General features: G+C 36.2%; 2 protein-coding genes across 2 annotated transcripts in view; one reads left to right on the top strand and one right to left on the bottom strand.

Moving 5' to 3' along the window:
- Positions 1–18,429, bottom strand: part of LOC115751677 (protein BONZAI 3-like) — a 1,030,407-nt gene that overhangs the window by 640,368 nt on the left and 371,610 nt on the right. The gene's annotated exons all lie outside the window — the stretch shown is intronic.
- On the top strand, positions 6,856–8,345 carry LOC115730772 (acanthoscurrin-1-like). Its single transcript, XM_030661377.2, has 2 exons — positions 6,856–7,195; positions 8,281–8,345. The coding sequence occupies exons 1-2, from the start codon at positions 6,856–6,858 to the stop codon at positions 8,343–8,345; spliced, it is 405 nt and encodes a 134-aa protein (XP_030517237.2).

Raw genomic sequence — 18,429 nt, forward strand, 5'->3', positions numbered from 1 at the left:
TCATTGTTAAGAAGCTTCCGCTATTGTTATAATTGATAACAAGCCTATTTTATTTGAATGTATGGACTCATGTGAAGCTTCTCTTAGTTAATTTGGCCCTTCCCCTAGAAATAAATCTCACTCTATCATTTGAATGCCAGTATGCTTTCTTCCCTTAAGTAAAATAAAGGAATTCTTCAAAGACAGCAATAAAAACCAATTTATGACCCACTGACCATTTTACCTTTGTTTTTCCTTTTTGGCACTAGGATACATTTTGAAACCTTCCTTTATCGGGTGCATATAACGTGAAAAAAAGTTCCTCATCTGCCATATGGAATAAAAAGGGTATTCGATGATTCTCAAAAGAGGTCGTGTATGAATTGGCAATGATTGTTCCGATTTAGTTTATTCACACATGAGAAGGGGAAATATCTGGTGCACATGTGAGAAGGAAATAAAGAAAATCTCACATTAGATATTTGGAGTGAAAAAGGATCGGAATAATTGATAATACTAATTGTCCAGGGGCCGCGAACCACTCGCGACCTTCACCCACTCTCATTGTGGCCAGATCTGGCCATGGCAACCCCTACCATCCTAGATCTGGCCACGGCAAGGGCGGGCGAGGGCCCCGACACCCTGACCATGGCCCTTGAGGGTGAGGGTCACAACCTCTCTCCTTTGGCCGCGAGGGGTTCGCGGCACTCGCCTTGGGACCCACAGGGGTTGCCGACCCCACCGGCTCCTTGCCTAGGGGCCGGCGACCCCTGTCGGCCCTAATCCGGCAAGAGTCACTGGCCTTCAAGTTAGAAAACCAAAAAACAAAAAAAAAATGAGTTTTTTAAATAAAAATTATTAAAAATTGTTGCCGAAGGTGCCACCTAGGACAGTCGGCGTCCACGTCAGCAATTTTCGATAAATAAGATCAAATCAGCACAAAGTAAAAATATTTAGAATTGAATTAATAAAAGTGTGAAAGGTTTACGATCCTTTTGACAATTTTCCCTAAATAATGAGCAATAACCAAAGAATTCCCCTTTCTCGCTTGCAAATGTGTGGAAAGAGACTAATATGTTATTATTAATTACTTCATCGCCATGTACACTAGTGTGCACGATAAAATAAATGTACTTATTTACTAGAGAAAAAAGGTTGGGCAGTTCTGAAGGAGCAGCACAATGATAAAATTACTGTAAAGCAGATTTTACATTTGAGAATTAGTTACCTTTGAAAAGATCGAGTTGTCCCCGAGTCGCAGAAGGCAGTATAATCGGAGGATTCGATTCCCTTCGCGCCTCAGTGATTTGCTGTGAACCTGGAGTTTATCGAAGCAAATTTCTCAAAACAAAAAGCAGCGTTTCCATGATTTTCTTGTGATCAGCGTGGCGTTTCTTACCAATGCGTTTCTCCTCTTCAGCCACTACTGGCCCTTGCACTCCAACAAAGCTTTACCTTTTCTCTTGACCCAAAAGATAAACCACAAGTGCTTAAAGATATATACGAGATCATAACGAGGCAATTTTACTTCTTTAGCCCTGTCATCTTTTGTCCAAGACCAGCAAAATTGGCAAATGCAGACTTGACTTTAAGGACATTTTGTCAGTCCTCTTCGCAACTGGACCGCGTGGCCCCACCGTTCAGAGTGAAGGACATCTAGAAAATGATGAGGAATTAGAATTCATAGCTTTGGTTTTGTCCAACTTGCCCAGATTAATAATTGCGAGAGACCATCGGACAAAAGGCGAACCAAATAAGTCCACAAGAAATCGCGACTTTATCGACCCTCAACTTAAATCATCACTTTAGACACTTCACATAACTTTATTTTGCTTTCGCCGGGGTTTAAATCACCACTTCATTAGCACATCAACTCTGATGCTGGTCTCACGGCACCGACGATAGCCACGAAAGCATTTGTGTTTCACAATTTTAACAGAAGGGCCAATTTGAGTTAAAAAAAGTTTTTGAGTTAAACAAAAAAGCATATAGTTTGGATATCACATTGATATAAAACAAACAAAAAACGGGGACGACAAAGTATAACACTAAACCCCTAAAAAAAAAATTCAGAAGCTTACTGTAATTTCTTAATTTAAAGTTTATTCTCATCATTTATAAAGTAATCGGAGTTATCTTCATTAATTATAAAGTACTAGAAAATATATAAGGTCTAAAACTTTCGCCTATTGAAAAGATGTAACGTTTATAGCGTAAAGATCCATTCATACTTAGATCTCTGGCCAAAAAAGAATCGATTCTCATGTTAGAGTCAAGATGTTCATTGTGGAAATTAAATTTTAAATGATGCTATTCTTTTAAGAGACAAGTAATCATCTCCTTTAGCGGCAAGACTTCAAGGACAACTGACCTTTTGCTAAAAGACGTTTTCATCAACACTTAGGTCTTTGGCCGAAAAAGAATCGGAGCTCATGTGAGAGTGAAGTTATTCATACTGGCAATTAACTTTTGCATGATGCTATTCTTTACCGGCAAATTTTGCAAGTTGTTGAATAGTCATGCTTCGAAATCCGAATTGATTGAGAATTTTTGCTAATGAAGGAGCTGTGTTGTGTTTAAGATTATGTGGGAATATCTCGAAAGAAACTTGGATGACCTCTGAAGCTTGATGCGCGTGCCACGGGCTGGTCCATGACACATGCGTCTTTTAATAAGTTGATGGGTAAGGTCGATGTCCGACTATTCCAATTAATGTTATATTTATCATACAAAATCTTGACAAGCTCCGTACATAATAATATACCATATGTAATAAACTAATTAGAAAGAATATCCCTCATTGTAGACTCCAAAAATACTTTGTTAGCTGTCATTCTTAAAGAGATGCCTTATCACACATAAAAAGGATGTGATTATGTGGGCCAATATATAAGTGTGAAAATCTTCTCGGCTTACAATGAAAAATCATGGGTTAAGTGGGTTAGACCTTGCAATACTTGTGTGTAGGTGCACAATTTTGGTGAATTTAGCACTTTGTGTGCTTGTGGATCATAATTAACACTAAGCAATATTTTTTCGTATATATTTTCAAGTTCATAAAAAAAAATTTATAGTTTTTCAGACATAAAAAGTTGTATTTTTTTTAAATAACATGTCTATTCACGAAAGGTTTTCGCTACTTTGTATGCAGAGTTTTTGTTCAATGTTCTTCACTTCAATTTTTTGTTTTCTTTCTCGAATGACACCCATTATTCTCCAATTGGTTCTCTTTTTTTTTTTTTTTAAGTTATTGGAGTAATACCATAATTGCTATATGGTATTTTCATTTATGATTTTGTTGAATCTTAGATCACTTTTGCCAGTAGATATTAGTATTTTTATGGAGCAGATAATTCTTTAAATACAGAAAACTCACGTCATAAAATCTGATTACATGTTTTCCCGATGATTACTTTTCTCAACTAGTCGGATCGGGTGGCCCCGCAAATCCAAAGTGAAGATGGGCAGCCTGGTGCCCTCCTTGCCCCCACTTAAATGAAATGATTGATACTTTATGTCAGAGTCAAGGTGTGGATGGTGGAAATTGCCATCTCCTTTGCTTGGCAACTTTTGCGAGGTGTCCGTAGTCGAATTTACTTTCTTTAGCCCTCGCCTTTTGCCCAAGACTAGCAAATCAGTCCCTGCCTCTGGATTGCCAAGAATACCCTCCCCCGAAGACTTCAGGGGTAATCGGTCTTTTGCTAATAGACGTGTTAATCAACACTTAGGTCTTTGGCCGAAAAAAAGATCGATCCTCATGCGAAGAGTCAAGTTGTTCATACTGGAAATCAACTTTTGCATGAGCCACGTGATCATCTACTTTACCGTCAACTTTTGCAAGATATGATGGATTGATGGAGAATTTTTGCTAAAGTTGTGTTGTGCATGAAATTTTGTGAAAATATCTCGAAAAGAAACTTAAATGACGCTTGACGCGTGTCACGGGCTGATTCGGGACACATGCGTGTTTTATTAAGTTGACGAGTGAAGGTCAATGTCTGATTCAAGTCTCAAATCACTGTAAGAGGGAAGAGCTAAGCAATTCGTAGCCTTTGTAAGAGCGAGAGATCTACATTTTGCCTTAATTCATATTAGCATCATCAAGTCACTCATAAATGGAAAATTACTAAAAAAAAATTAAACTTATTACACTTGTACCAATTCAGTTATAAACATTTAATTTGGCAAGTTTAGCCGTAAACATTTTAAAGATTTGACAATTTAGTTCTAAACATTATGCCAATTTAATCCTTTCGCTTAATTTTGATCGAAAATTGCTAGTGTGATGATCTAATCAGCTGTAAGCATTGCCACCAAGCCCGTGACACATGCGTCAAGTTCGTCCTTAAGTTAAAATTTCAAATGGAAATGCTGACGTGGTGGCCATTAGCGCCATGTTTGGCTGACCGCATAAAGTAAGAGATTAAATGGAGTTTTCTTGATGACTGAGGAAAAAAGTATGGGGAAGCTACACCTACGATGAATATTCAACAACATCGAAATCTTGGACTTCGTTTATTTCGTGTAATATGAATGATCGCATATGTTGCTTGAAATAAGTAGTCAATGAAAATTACGGCTTAAGTACACCACAAGTGCCATAAGTTGTATACGGCGCTCATTTTAGTATCAAAACTTCCAAATCGATCACTTTAGTGCTAATTTTTTGTAACTTCGATCACTTAAGTGCCAACTTCTTTTAAAAATGATCATTTAGTGCCGGAGCTAACGTGGCTTGCCGAAAATTCGACACGTGCTATTTTTTATTAATATTTGAGATGACATGGCTCGGTTAATTTGACACTAAAGTGATCGTTTTTAAAAAACATTGGCACTTAAATGATCGTTTTTAAAAAAAAGTTGGCACTTAAGTGATCGTTTTGAAAGTTTTGGCATTGAAGTGATCGAAGTTACAAAAACTTAGCACTAAAGTGATCGATTTGAAAGTTTTGACACTAAAGTGAGCGATGTACACAACTTATAGCACTTGGGGTGTACTTAAGCCGAAAATTACTTTCATTACTGATAATAATTTATGTCTAACTATTTTTTAATATGATGAAAATATTTTTCGTTCATCAATTTTTATAAGCGATACAAATAATCACTTAGAAAAATATTTTCCGCAAATTCAGAGCCTAAATTATCATGATGAGTTGCCTCTGCTTGGATTCGCTTTTGAAGTTGGCAGTTGCAAAATACTAAAATAGGTGGAATGAAGAATGGAGTTCTGTGGGTGCTTCTTGTACAATCTTTTATTGTTCTCCGAACTTAGCTTCACATAAAGCTGCGCATTTTTTGTTTTTTTGGCGCATTGTTTGATGAATTTAATAAATTTTGATCAAAACTTTAATTTCTCTTTTGTTAAAAGGGATTGTCCTGTTTAATTTTCACTCAAATGTCCATTAATATTGAGAGATAGCTTTACAAATCCTATTAAGATAAATATCATTAATCTTGATTTTGTACATGTCATAAGAAAATTGAGTTCTTACTAAAAACAAAATTAAGAGACGCGTTTGCCACCATGCGTATCCCTTGTTTTGTGAGGGACATCACAGGTGTAGCAAAGGTTCTACTTATTCTAAAATATTAGCAAATACAAGCAATAAATTAGGATAACATGGACATCATCCACATTTACCTTTGCATGTAGGTGGTGTCTATAATTTTTAATCTACCAATCAACGGCGTGGCCGAAGAGAATTTGCCTCGATAAAGGTTGGGGGAATATCTAGCTCTTTAGTTAGAGTTTGAAAAATTTTATTTGTACTCTTTTCTGATCAACTCGTGGAATTTTTTTTTTTTTTTTTGGTTGAACTCGAGGAAGCTTGAAATGTTAATTTGTTTTTTTTTTTTTTTGGGGGATGCTTTCGCTTGGGAAAAGGAGGAAGCTGGTTTAAAGAAACGATACTTAATTTCCGTTTGGTATACTCATATGTGTACATTTGCACTTCACTTCGAACAAAGCAAATGGGATTTTCATAAAATAAAAGCGAAGTTGTCCATTAAAAATGGATAGATTAAAGGTTTCCACACGCCCTTCTTTCAAGAAAAACCGATGATTTTAAGTTTATCCACTTCATCAGCACATAACTTTGATGCCGGTCTCACGTCCCCATGAATGTACATCAATTAGCACGCATTTTAAATATTAATGTATACTAGATAAATGATGTAAAACCAAATAGAAAACGTGAACAAAAAAAGTTGCCTATGATTTCAAAAAATTTATGAAACAAAAACATGTGTCTTACTTCACCAATGAAAGATTTTATGGGACCACTGCCAACCGCTCTAAATATTAAGATTTTAGAGTAGTTGGTCGTGGTCCCATAAAATCTTTCACAGATATCGAGCACGAGGTCTTGAGTTCAAACCTTTCGAGGCCCCTATTTGCCTTCCCATTGAATATGTCCATGCTTTGATTCCATGAAAAATTTTATGGGACCACAACCAACCGATCTAAAAGCTTAATCTTTTAGAGTAGTTGGTCGTGGTCCCATAAAATCCTTCAACCTAGAACAAAGAGATATATAGATACTTAAATTAACACCTAATAGACCTAGCTACGGTTAATGATAATAACTAAGCTTTCGGTAGCTTCCTCCACACACGCTCTCCCTCTCTCAATTAGGGCGCAAAGATAACCATTTTGTTTCTGTCTGGTCAGAAATAGATTTTTCTAGCTCTCTTTTCTGGACAAATTCATGAGCAAAGAAACATGTTTAATAACAACACAAAATTTATGCTCCTGGAACAAAAATTCGTTTGATAACATCATTAAATTTCTATTTATTGGTGTTTTAGTGGGTGATGACTTGGGTAGTGGTGGTGTTGGTAGAGGTGTAGGTAGTGGTGGTATGGGAGGAGGCTATGGACAGCGGCGGTGGCGGTGGTGGTGGCGGTGTGGGTGGTGAAGGTGTCGGAGGAGGTAGTGACTTGGATGGTGGTAGAGGCGGAGGCATAGGAGGCATGGGTGGTAGAGGTGTCGAAGGATGTTGTGACTTGGCCGGTGGTGGCAGTGGAGGCATGGGTAGTGAAGGTATCGGAGGAGGTGCTTACTTGGCCGGTGGTGCCGATGGAGGAGCCGTGGGAGGTGAAGGTGTCGAAGGAGGTGGTGACTTGGCCGGTGGTTGGGATGCAAGAGGCGTGGGTAGTAAAGATGTCGGAGGAGGTGGCGACTTAAGCTGTGATGGTGGCAGTGGTGGAGGAGGTGTGTGGTGGTGGTGTTAGAGGAGGCAACGGTGGTGGAGGCGGGGGTTGTGGTAGTGTTGGAGTACTCGGTGGGGGGGGAGGCGTCGGAGGAGGCGGTGACTTTGGGGGGTTTTGGGGGGGGCGGCGGTGACGGTAGCGGAAGAGGTGTGGGAGGTGGTCGTGGTGGTAGTGTTGGAGGAGGTGGCGGGGGAGGAGGCATGGGTGGTGGAGGTGTCGAGGGAGAACACAAGCGAAAGAGAGACACTGAATGATGAGAAGAGTTTTTATTTTCATTTCTGTTCTAAACACATTACATGGCTAAAAATGTATTCCAAAAATAGAAAAATGAAATTGTCTTATCAAATGAATCTTTGTTCTAAACATGTTCTCGAAAATAGAAAAATATAATGGTTATCATGTACAACCTTAGTGTTTGCAATTTTTTTTTAATTTTCTAATAATTTTATCCCAATCAACCAAAAATACTCCATTTCACCTTTAATTTATTTGTTTACGATAGCCACGAAAGCATTTGTGTTTCACAATTTTAACAGAAGGCCAATTTGAGTTTAAAAAAAAAACTTTTGAGTTTTAAAAAAAAGCATATAGTTTAGATATCACATTGATAAAAAAAGCAATATGGGGAGGACGAAGTATAACACTAAACCCCTTAAAAAAATTCAGAAGCTTACTGTAATTTCTTAATTTAAAGTTTATTCTCTCCATTTGTAAAGTGATTGGGGTTATCTTCAATAATTATAAAGTACTAGGAAATATATAAGGTCTAAAACTTTCGCCTATTTAAAAGATGTAACGTTTATAGCGCAAAGATCCATTCATACTTAGGTCTTCGGCCAAAAATGAATCAATTCTCATGTTAGAGTGAAGGTGTTCATTGTGGAAATTAAATTTCAAATGATGCTAATTCTTTTAAGAGCCAACTAAACATCTCCTTTAGTGGCAAGACTTCAAGGACAACTGACCTTTTGCTAAACCACGTTTTGATCAACACTTAGGTCTTTCGCCGAAAAAGAATTGGAGCTCATGTGAGAGTGAAGTTATTCATACTGGCAATTAACTTTTGCATGATGCTATTCTTTACAGGCAAATTTCGCAAGTTGTTGAATAGTCATGCTTCGAAATTCGAATTGATTGAGAATTTCTGCTAAAGAAGGAGCCATACTGTGTTTAAGATTCTATAAGAATATCCTGAAAGAAGCTTGGATGACGTTTGACGCTTGACACGTGTGTCACCGGCCGGTCCATGACACATGCGTCTTTTAATAAGTTGATGGGTAAGATCGATGTCCGACTATTTCAATTAATGTTATATTTATCACATAAAATATTGATAAGCACTGTACATAACAATTATACCATATGTAATAAAAGGATAAAGATGGGCAACCTGGGGCCCCTCCATGCCCCCACTCAAATGAAATGATTGATACTTTATGTCAGAGTCAAGGTGTGGATAGTGGAAATTATCATCTCCTTTGCTAGGCAACTTTTGCAAGGTGTCCGTAGTCAAATTTACTTTCTTTAACCATCGCCTTTTGTCCAAGACTAGCAAATCAGCCCATTCCTCTAGATTGCCAAGAATACCCTTCCCCGAAGACTTCAGGGGTAATTGGTCTTTTGCTAATAGACGTGTTAATCAACACTTGGGTTTTTGGCCCCAAAAACAAAAACGGAAAAAAAAAATTGATTCTCACGTTAAAGTCAAGTTGTTCACCCTAAAATTAGGAGTGCGTTTATTTCGTAAAAAAATAAATAATTTAAAAAATATTTTTTGAAATATAATTATTTATATTGTTTAGAAATATTAGTCAATAAAAAAGATTCTCATAATCAAAAATAATTTATACCTAACTATTTTCGTAGACGATGAAAAAAATTATTTAATTTTTTAAATTATAAGTAATTATTTTTTGAAAAATATTTTTTAAATTATTAATTTTTCAAGAAATAAAATACTGCCAAACTTTTGCATCAGCCACATGATCATCTCCTTTACTGTCAATTTTTTATGTGAGAAATGATGGATTGATCGAGAAATTCTGCTAAAAGTCGTGCTGGGTATGAAATTTTGTGGAAATGTCTTAGAAGAAGCTTGGATGACCTCTGATGCTCAATGCGTGTGTCACGGGCCGGTCCATGCATCTTTTAATAAGTTGACGAAATTGATAGGGAAGTGCTAAGCAATCCGTGGGAGCGTGAGGTTTACATTTTGCCTTGGTTCATATTAGCAGCAACTCATTATTTAAAAAAATCGTAGACTTATCGCACTTGTATAACTTCAATCTTAAATCTTTCAATTTGATAAATTTAACCATAAACATTCTGAAAATTTAAGAATGTAGTTCTAAATATTTTGCCAATTTAATCATTCTGATTAATTTTGATCGAAAATTGCTGATGTTGTTGGGGTATAGTTTATACTCTCCCGAGATAAGAAAGCACGTGGATCTAAGGGAACCACCCTGGCTAGGGTCTCAAGGGACAATGCCCCCTAGACACTAGGAAACTTTTACGATTTAAACCCCGTAATTTTTCATGAATAGTTATTTTTATATATACTCTTTTTCGCTTGTAATTAAGTGATATAACGAGAGGTGCGAGGTGCTAATTATAGTAAAATCATATACTAGACGTAACTCTAGTATAAGGATGAATCAAGATAAAATCTCCTACCTCGATTTCTTTTTTTCGATTTTATGCTTTATTACTTTATAATTATGTGTCAAATCCTAACACATCTGATGGTCAATTGTAAGCATCATATGGTCCGTGACATATACATCAAGCATCAGAGGTCATCCAAGCTTCTTCCGTCAAATTAAGAGCTCAGTGCTCGGAGACAAACTTGTAGTGCTTATAGCTGCTTCCCTCAAGCAAGTGCAGAGAAGAGCTCAGTGAGTTGGTGGACTTGCGAGCTGATAAATTGTCCATCTTTACCCTTTTGTGCCAAGAAGTTTGGGCAGATGATTTTCTTGGTTAGTTTGTACGAAGAACGGGTTACTTTCGGTTTCGGAGTGGGAACGTCTCTGAACATTCGCTGCAGTGGGAGAAGAATAGAAAGGCGGAAAACTCTTCGGAGAAAACTCGCGTGAAAAGTTTATAGCTAAAGGGCAAAGCCCTTATTTTTTCTATTTGTTCAATATAGGCCATATACTTCTTTTTTTATCTAATGTGACAGGGGTGAACAAACTAGACCGGACCGGACCGAACCCGAATCAGACTGGATTGGCTGGGTTGGTCCGGTCCTTGAGGGGGCAATCCGATTCTCGATCCTAATAAAGGGGACTGGTGATCGGGCGATCCAATTCCCGGTTCCATGGTGGATGGGATTGGACCCGACTGCCCAAAATATATACAATATGAAAAAGAAATTAGAAATTTTTAAATAACTATTTAACCTAATTTACCCATCTTCCGCTTGACACTCACTTTTCTCTTCCCGCTCGATACTTGTGTCTCGCCTTCGTAAACACGCCCGCTTGGCGGCTTGCTCCTCTTGCCTTTGCCTCTCTGCTCGCTCCTCTCGTGGTCCCGCCTGTCGCTCATCGGTATTGTCGTTCTTCTTGTGTCTCGCAGCCACCGACGAGACCTATCACAACCACTGGTGCTGTCAACTCGTCGCTCCTCTCGCCGCTTCCTCTCCTCGTCTCCATCCTAATTTAGTCTTTTCTCATTATTTTAGGATTATAAGTACTCGTGTGATGATTGTACGATGGTCATATACTCATATGTATGTTTTATTAGGTTGGATGGTTGAAATAGAAAATTATTAGTTTAGATCAAAGGGTTAGATTTCTATAAGCGGCTGGTTAGTGGTCTCATGTCCCCGATCCCGAAAATTTGAGGACTAGAACTACCTATCTGGTCCCCGGTCCCATACTAGGACCGGACCGGCCTGCACCATGCACACCCCTACAATGTAGTATACATATCGCTCAAGTTAGTCCTTTCGTTGAAATTTCTAACCGATATGATGGCCGCATAAAGTAAAATATTAAATAGAGTTTTCTTGATGACCGAGAGAAAAGTATGGGGAAGCTGTTGGGGTGTGGTTCATACTTTCCAACGCTAGGAAAGCATGTGGGTCCGAGAGAGCTACCTCACCGGGAGTCTCAAGGGGGCGGCGCCCCTTGGATACTAAAGGGCTTTTACAATTTAAGTTCATATTTTTCATTGATAGTTTGGATCTGTGCACATGAATAGTTATTGTTATTTACATACTCTTTTTAGCTTGTAATAAAATGATGTAATGAGGTGCGAGGTGCTAATTATAGTGGAATTCTCTGCTAGATGTAACTCTAGCTTAATGGTGAATCGGGATAAATTCTCGTTTCTCGATTTTCTCTTTTTCGTTACGCTTCACTTCTTTGTGATTGTGCGCCGAATCTTAACATCTGCTACACCAATGACGAATATTTAGCAACATCGAAGTCTTAGGTTCAGTTTATTTCGCATAAAATGAATGATTTAAAAAATATTTTTCTAAAAATAATCACTTTTGTTGCTTAAATAGTCAATAATTTTTTTTTTCACTATCGAAAATAATTTATATTTTTTGTTCATTAATTTTTATAAGAAATATAAATAATTACTTTATTTTCCGCAAAATCGGAGCCTTACTTTTCATGATGAATTGACCTCGCTTAGATTCGTCTTTCGAGTTGGAAGTTGCAAAATACTAAGGGTCCGTTTGGCGGTGATTCTGTTCCCAAAAAATAATTCTGATCAAAATCACTTTTTTTTATTCTGTTTCCTGGATGATTTTTTTAGAATCAAAACGCGTTTCGTAACTATTTAAAATTTTTGTTCCTGGAACAGAAATGTGTTTGGTAGCTGCACAAAATTTCCGTTCCCAATTTGTCATTTAAATCAAATAATTATATAATCACATTTGATGGCAAAGAGGGAAAATAATCAAATAGTGATTATGGAGCAAAAAAAAAAAAGAAAAAGTAACAAAATTTCCGTTCCCAATTCGTTTGTCGATTTTTCATGAGTATGCGATCGTTTATATTGTTTGAAAAGTAATTCGTATTACATTTACAGAATTTGTCTAAATCATTTGTTTATTATTATTTCTCGTGACTTTTAGATGATTACCAAAAAAAAATGAAAGAAAAGCTCCTCATTGTGCAATCGCCTATAGTTTTGCACTCTTGTAATTACACATCGTACAAACTTACAAGACCCGCAACTCAACTACATTGATTTTTTCTTCATTCGACTCGACAAAATTTTTGTGCGGCTCGAAAAATGGAGAAAAAATGGAGATTTAGTTCGCGACGTGGAGGGTTGGGTCCAGTCTTTAATAATAATAAAAAAGATAAAAGTTGAAAAAACATAATAGGAAATAAAAAAAAATACAAACTTAATTAGAATAAAAAATAAAATAGCTAAAAATTTGAAAAAAAAAATGCGTATTAGAGGTCCCTTAATATAAAAAATAAATTGGATTTAAAAATTTTCTAAAAACTAATTTTTTAAATATAAATATAAATTTAAATTGAATTTAAAAATAGGCTTAAAATTTTACAAAAAAAAACTAATTTTAAAAAAAAAAAGGGGGGGAAGGGGAAGAATCTGGTGACGAGATTTTTTTTCAAAATTTTAGCTATTTTCAATCTTAATTTTTTTTAATTATTTTTAAATTATTAAATTAAAAATCTAAATATTTTTTATTTCCCCCATTTCTTAAATTTTTAAATTTTTTTATTAAATTTTCCTTAAATAAAATTTTTAATTTAAGAAAATTAGTTTTTAGCAATTTTTAAAATTGAATTTTAATTTATTTTAATTTATGTAAAGTTGAAAATCCATGTGGACTTTTTTTTTAAAATAATATCATTTTATATTAAAAATTTAATTATAAGTATGAGGGATAAGTCATAAGTATATTGTGTAAAAAAGTGATCCCCAAAAGTGTTCCAAAACACCGGAATCATTTTTTTTTCTTCTGAAAAGTGGTCCAAAAGTGTTCTCGGGACCAGAATCAAAATCATTTTTTTTTTCATTACCAAATATGTTTCTGATCCTTTTTTGTTTCTGGGAACAGAAACAAAGGATTAGAATCACCGCCAAACAGACCCTAAAACATGTGGAATGAAGAATGGAGTTCTATGGATGCTTCTTGCACAATCTTTTATTTTTCTCCGAACTTAGCTTCACATAAAATTGCGCAAATTTGTTGGGCATGATCAAAATTTTAATTTGACTTTTGTTAAGACGGATTGTCCTTTTTTAATTATCTCTCAAATGCCCATCAATATTGAGAGATAACTTTACAAATTCTATTTGGGTAATTATCATTAATCTTGTCCCCGATTTTGTACATGTAAAAAGAAGATGGATTTTGTTACTAAGAAAATTTACGGACACTAAAGGTGAGCGATTTCGGATTCCGTATAGGTTCCACTCGGAACTTGGAACCTATCTGTTAGAACAGATTCAATATTTTTTGGAACCTAGAACCCACTTGTCATACCTTGGAGCTTAGAACCTACACTGCTATAAGTTTCGGGGTACTCGGGAACTTGCCAATTTTTTTTTTTTTTTTTGTTAATATTAGTTAAACAAAATGAGAGTAAACGCAACAACTACTAAGGGGTCCGTAAAAGCGAATTGTGAAATCATAATTATTGCCGAAAATTGAAGCTCAAACTAATAGTGTCGTATTACACACTTATCATCTAACATCATGGAATACCATAAGGTTGTACAAAGATATACACCAAGAAAAAATGGCTAAAGTACACTTCAAATGTCAAAACTTGTGTACAATGCTCACCTTAATATCAAAATTTTCAAAACTATCACTTAAGTGCTAATTTTTTTGAAAAAATCTCACTTTAGTGCCAACACGGATTTGAGCTGACGTAGCTCGCCGAAAATCCGACGTGGCATATTTTATTATTAATTTTTGAGCTGACGTAGCTCGCTCGAGTTGCACTTAAGTGATCGTTTTAAAATTTTGGTACTAAAGTGATCGGCTTTCAAAAAAATTGGCACTAAAATGATCATCTTGAAAGTTATGACACTAAAATGAGCGTCGTATACAAGTTTTGGCACTTGTAGTGTACTTAAACTCAAGAAAAATACAAAAAACTTGTTAAATGTTACATGTTACAAGATACGGGTTCCAAGTTCCACCTACTTGGAACACAGAACCTACCGGTTGAAAGATGTTCCCCAATTTTTGAAACCCGAAACATACTCTGCATACCGTGGAACCCGAAATAGCATAGGTTCCTTGCGAGTCCAGTCCATGTTCCATGTTCTTCCTAGGAGCCACGCTTACTGTAAGAGACATGTCTACTACATGCCTATCCTGATAACACATTGTCATGAAAATAAATCTTAAGGATACTTTGCTCAATTTGAAAATTTGTATTTAATTTTATTTCCTTGATTTGTGGAATTATTTTTTCCTCGATTCGAGTGACTTCCTCAATTTGAAGAATTAGTCTTTCATTGATTTGAGGAATCATTTTTATCCTCATCTTGTAACTATGTATCTATTTAAACTCCTCGTGTACATCACAAGGAAAACAAAAAAAATTCAAAGTTCTTTGACTATGATGTTGTGAGGTTGTTGGAGTCTTAACTAGGATTGATAAGTCTCCGGGCCGATTCCACCTAGGAACTGAACCAGTATCGATTCTCACTTTTTGAAAAGAAATAGGGATCAGATTGGACTTGGTTGGACTAGATTCAATTTCGGGTGGTTCAATGGAACTAGTTGCATGTACCTGAAACAGATTCACAAATATAAAATAAATCATATTGCTTTAAAATTGGGTAAAAATTTATGAGAGCATTGACCGCGTTTAACAAAACTACACTTGATCTCAGCTATAGGACCGAGAAAGGTATGCTTTGGGTATGTGTAACTTAGCTTTTATTGACAATCCCTCTTACATGCATTCTTGTTCGACATGGGACTCTCGGAGGGGCACAGGATGCTTGAGTGCGAATGGCTTGGCTTGGGAACTCTTGGATGTGAGGGGGAGAAAGAGAGAGAGAGAGAGAGAGCGTAGGTTGAGGTCACACATCGGCTGCTAAAGAGACAGACGGAGTGATTTGCCTATTTAAGAAGCCACAGATGGAATGGAATTAAGCATCCTATTCTCGGCCTTTCGGCTAAGATCATGTGTAGTTGTTTCTCAACAACATCGAATAAAGCCTTGAACTGAGTCATTTCTATTTCACGATAATAAGAGTTTCTTTTATATATTTTTAACATTAGAATTTATAAAAACATAAATGTCCAATCCGGGTAGGTGGTTCTGTCTCTAGAATCGGGAACAAGATCAAAATTTATCGGTTTCAATTTTTTATAACTAGGAATCAGACCAAGATTCTTGAAAATCGAACCAAACCGGCCGGTTCAATTTGCTGTGTTTGCTCACACCTAGTCTCAATGAGCTGGGCCCTTTTTAGTTAGATAATATATTAAAAAATACATCCATTAAATTAGGATGACATGAACATCATCCACATTTACCTTTGTTTGTATGTGCTGTCTGTAATTTTTAATCCACCAATCAAAGGCGTGGTCAGAGAAAGCTGTTTCCCTCGACAGGTTGGAGGAAAATAGAGCTCCTTAGATAAAATTTGGAAAATTTTACCTTTACTCTTTTTTTATCAACTCCAGGAAGTTTGAAATGTTAATTTTTTTTTTTTTATCCTGTCGCTTGGGAATAGGAGGAAGCAGGTTTAAAGCAACGATATTTGAGCTCCCATTGGTATCCTCTATATTTGCAAGAACAAAGCAAATAGGATTTTCATAAATTAAGAGCGAAGTCACCATAAAAATTGGATAGGTTAAAGATTTCCACATACCCTTCTTTCAAGAAAAACCGATGATTTTTAGTTTGCCATTCCATTATCTAATTATAGGCAATGTTTTTGAAAACCGTACCTTGACTCGGAATGAGGTCCAGTATGCGATTCCACCAATTTAACCTATCCGACCGCTTTTAATGACCATTAAAGTATAGGGAATTAAGTAAGAAAAATAAGCAATGTGTGTAATGATAATTTTGAAAATGTTATGGGTGAATTCACATGTGGGTGTTCTGCAATGAGTAAAAATCAATTCATTTTTCTATCAATTGTAACAGGCTGAATTATCTAAATGAAAGTGGGTAGATACTTGCTATTTTTTCAAGTTCACCTATTATTGTCGAAAATTACACTACCAACAAGAAGATGATTAAATACAGATACTGTTAGAATATTTCTCGAGTTTGAGTTCGCGAGCGAAGCTCCGATCCGAGATGAATTATAAATTGTCCATGTTGAAATATATGCGATCGATATTCATATTCTTTGTTCAGGGTTAGAGTCAAAAAGTTAGATTATGTGGACTTTGAGTTGGAGCACAAGTCGGTCAACAAGTTTCAAAAAGAAGGAAGTCCAAATCTGGACTTCGATTCACCGAAGATTGGCTATGCATGAGATAAGGATTTCCTGATGGTCCGTACAAGAAAAGGAAAGTTGGACCAAGAAATAATATATATATATATATATAGATACACACACACCCGCGCTCATTGCGAGTAGGTGTCACGGTCAAAACAGGATCCAAGAACACCATGGCCAACTGACATATAAGCTCATTGCGAGTTGGATTTCGGTGTAGAGGTCTTGAAGCGCCATCATACGAGTGCTTGGTAAGCTAGCGCAAACATTGAAGCGTGGTTTCATCCGGTGCTTGGCAAAGGTTTATCATTGTTCATTCTATTCAGAGAATTACATCAATAATTTAAGTGTTCGATTAAATCTTGGGATTAGATTTGTGTAATTTCTTTGTAAGATTAAGATACTATTTCGTGAGAAATTAGAGAATAAACACTGTTTGCGTTTGGATGTAATTGGGGCTAGTAAACATTGAGAGTGTTTGAGTTACTCGAATTTGATCCGTAATCTCCGTGTATCACTTATTCTATAGTGGAATTTATTGATGCTTTCCCCATAAACGTAGGTCTTTACGACCGAACCACGTACATCCGGTGTACAATTTGTTTTCTTGTTCTGTCTATTTATTATTCAATCGCTTGGTTCCGCGCAACAAATGCTATTCTAGATACATATAAAAGCATAGAGAGACAAATATTGGTGCCACGGAAATGAGTTCATGTTGTAGTTATTTCACCCATTTTTTTTTTTTTTTGCTTTTTCTTCCTATTTATATTCTCTTATGTTTTGTATGGTTCAATCAATAGAACGAAATCACGAAACGGAGAGGATGAACGTGAAACAACATTTGATGATACGAGTAACATATACCAGGATTGGCAAGGATGCGAGAGGATTTGAGAATGTAAGTGAACATATAAGCACAACGCAAAAACAAGTGGACACTGAGGGGAGAAAATAGCAGGGAACTGAAGACATTTTCAACCCGGTCCCAGGCGGTTTCTAACTTGCTGAAGACGATGACCACATCGCCTTTCTTTCTTTCTTCATTCTTGATGGGCTCTTCGTTTCCTTTTTCAACTTTTTAATTGATCATGCTATTGTGACTTGGAAATAAGGGGTGAGCATGGTCCGGGTGGGTAGATTACAGACCTAGAAGCTAAAATATGCCATGTTATAACTAGTTATCAGGCCTTGAACCTACCTCTTTTATCCTAGAACCTATTTTGGAACTTAACCCATTTTTTTCGATTCGATTTCACAATCTAACCGAGAACCTATTTATTTTATTTCTTTCATAATCTACAGCAAAAATAATACGAGTAGTAATGAAACGGTTTAAAGTAAAAAGAAAATTGAATAATAAACTTACTATCCGTCAAAAGCAACAATTCTTAATATGAGCAATAAAAATTACAATTCACCAAAAACAGAAAAGGTGAGGTAAGAGAGGCTAGTTATTAATTTTTTTTTTTTACAGTAGCTAAAAATCGATTCCAAAACAGGTCTAGTTCTCGAGTGAATCTTCACTTGAACTGGGAACCGGACCGATTTCAACTAGCTCCCAAAAATTAGAACCTATTCCTAGATCGGTTTGAACAGGAACAAAATCTCGAACCTGTTTTTCAAGTGGTCCGGTCCGATTTATGAGTAAAACTGATCCAATTGTACACCCTTATTGGAAATAGCAAGTTGCGGACAAAGAACTATAGCCCAGTGGCCATGGCGAGTTGCAAATGTCTCTTGAAGTTCATGATTTATATTAAAGGAATAAAAATAACATCACTTTCAAATATCCAAGAAAAAGGCAAGTAC

This window comes from Rhodamnia argentea, chromosome 6 (genome assembly GCF_020921035.1).
Source record: "Rhodamnia argentea isolate NSW1041297 chromosome 6, ASM2092103v1, whole genome shotgun sequence".
NCBI classification, from domain to species: Eukaryota; Viridiplantae; Streptophyta; class Magnoliopsida; order Myrtales; family Myrtaceae; genus Rhodamnia; species Rhodamnia argentea.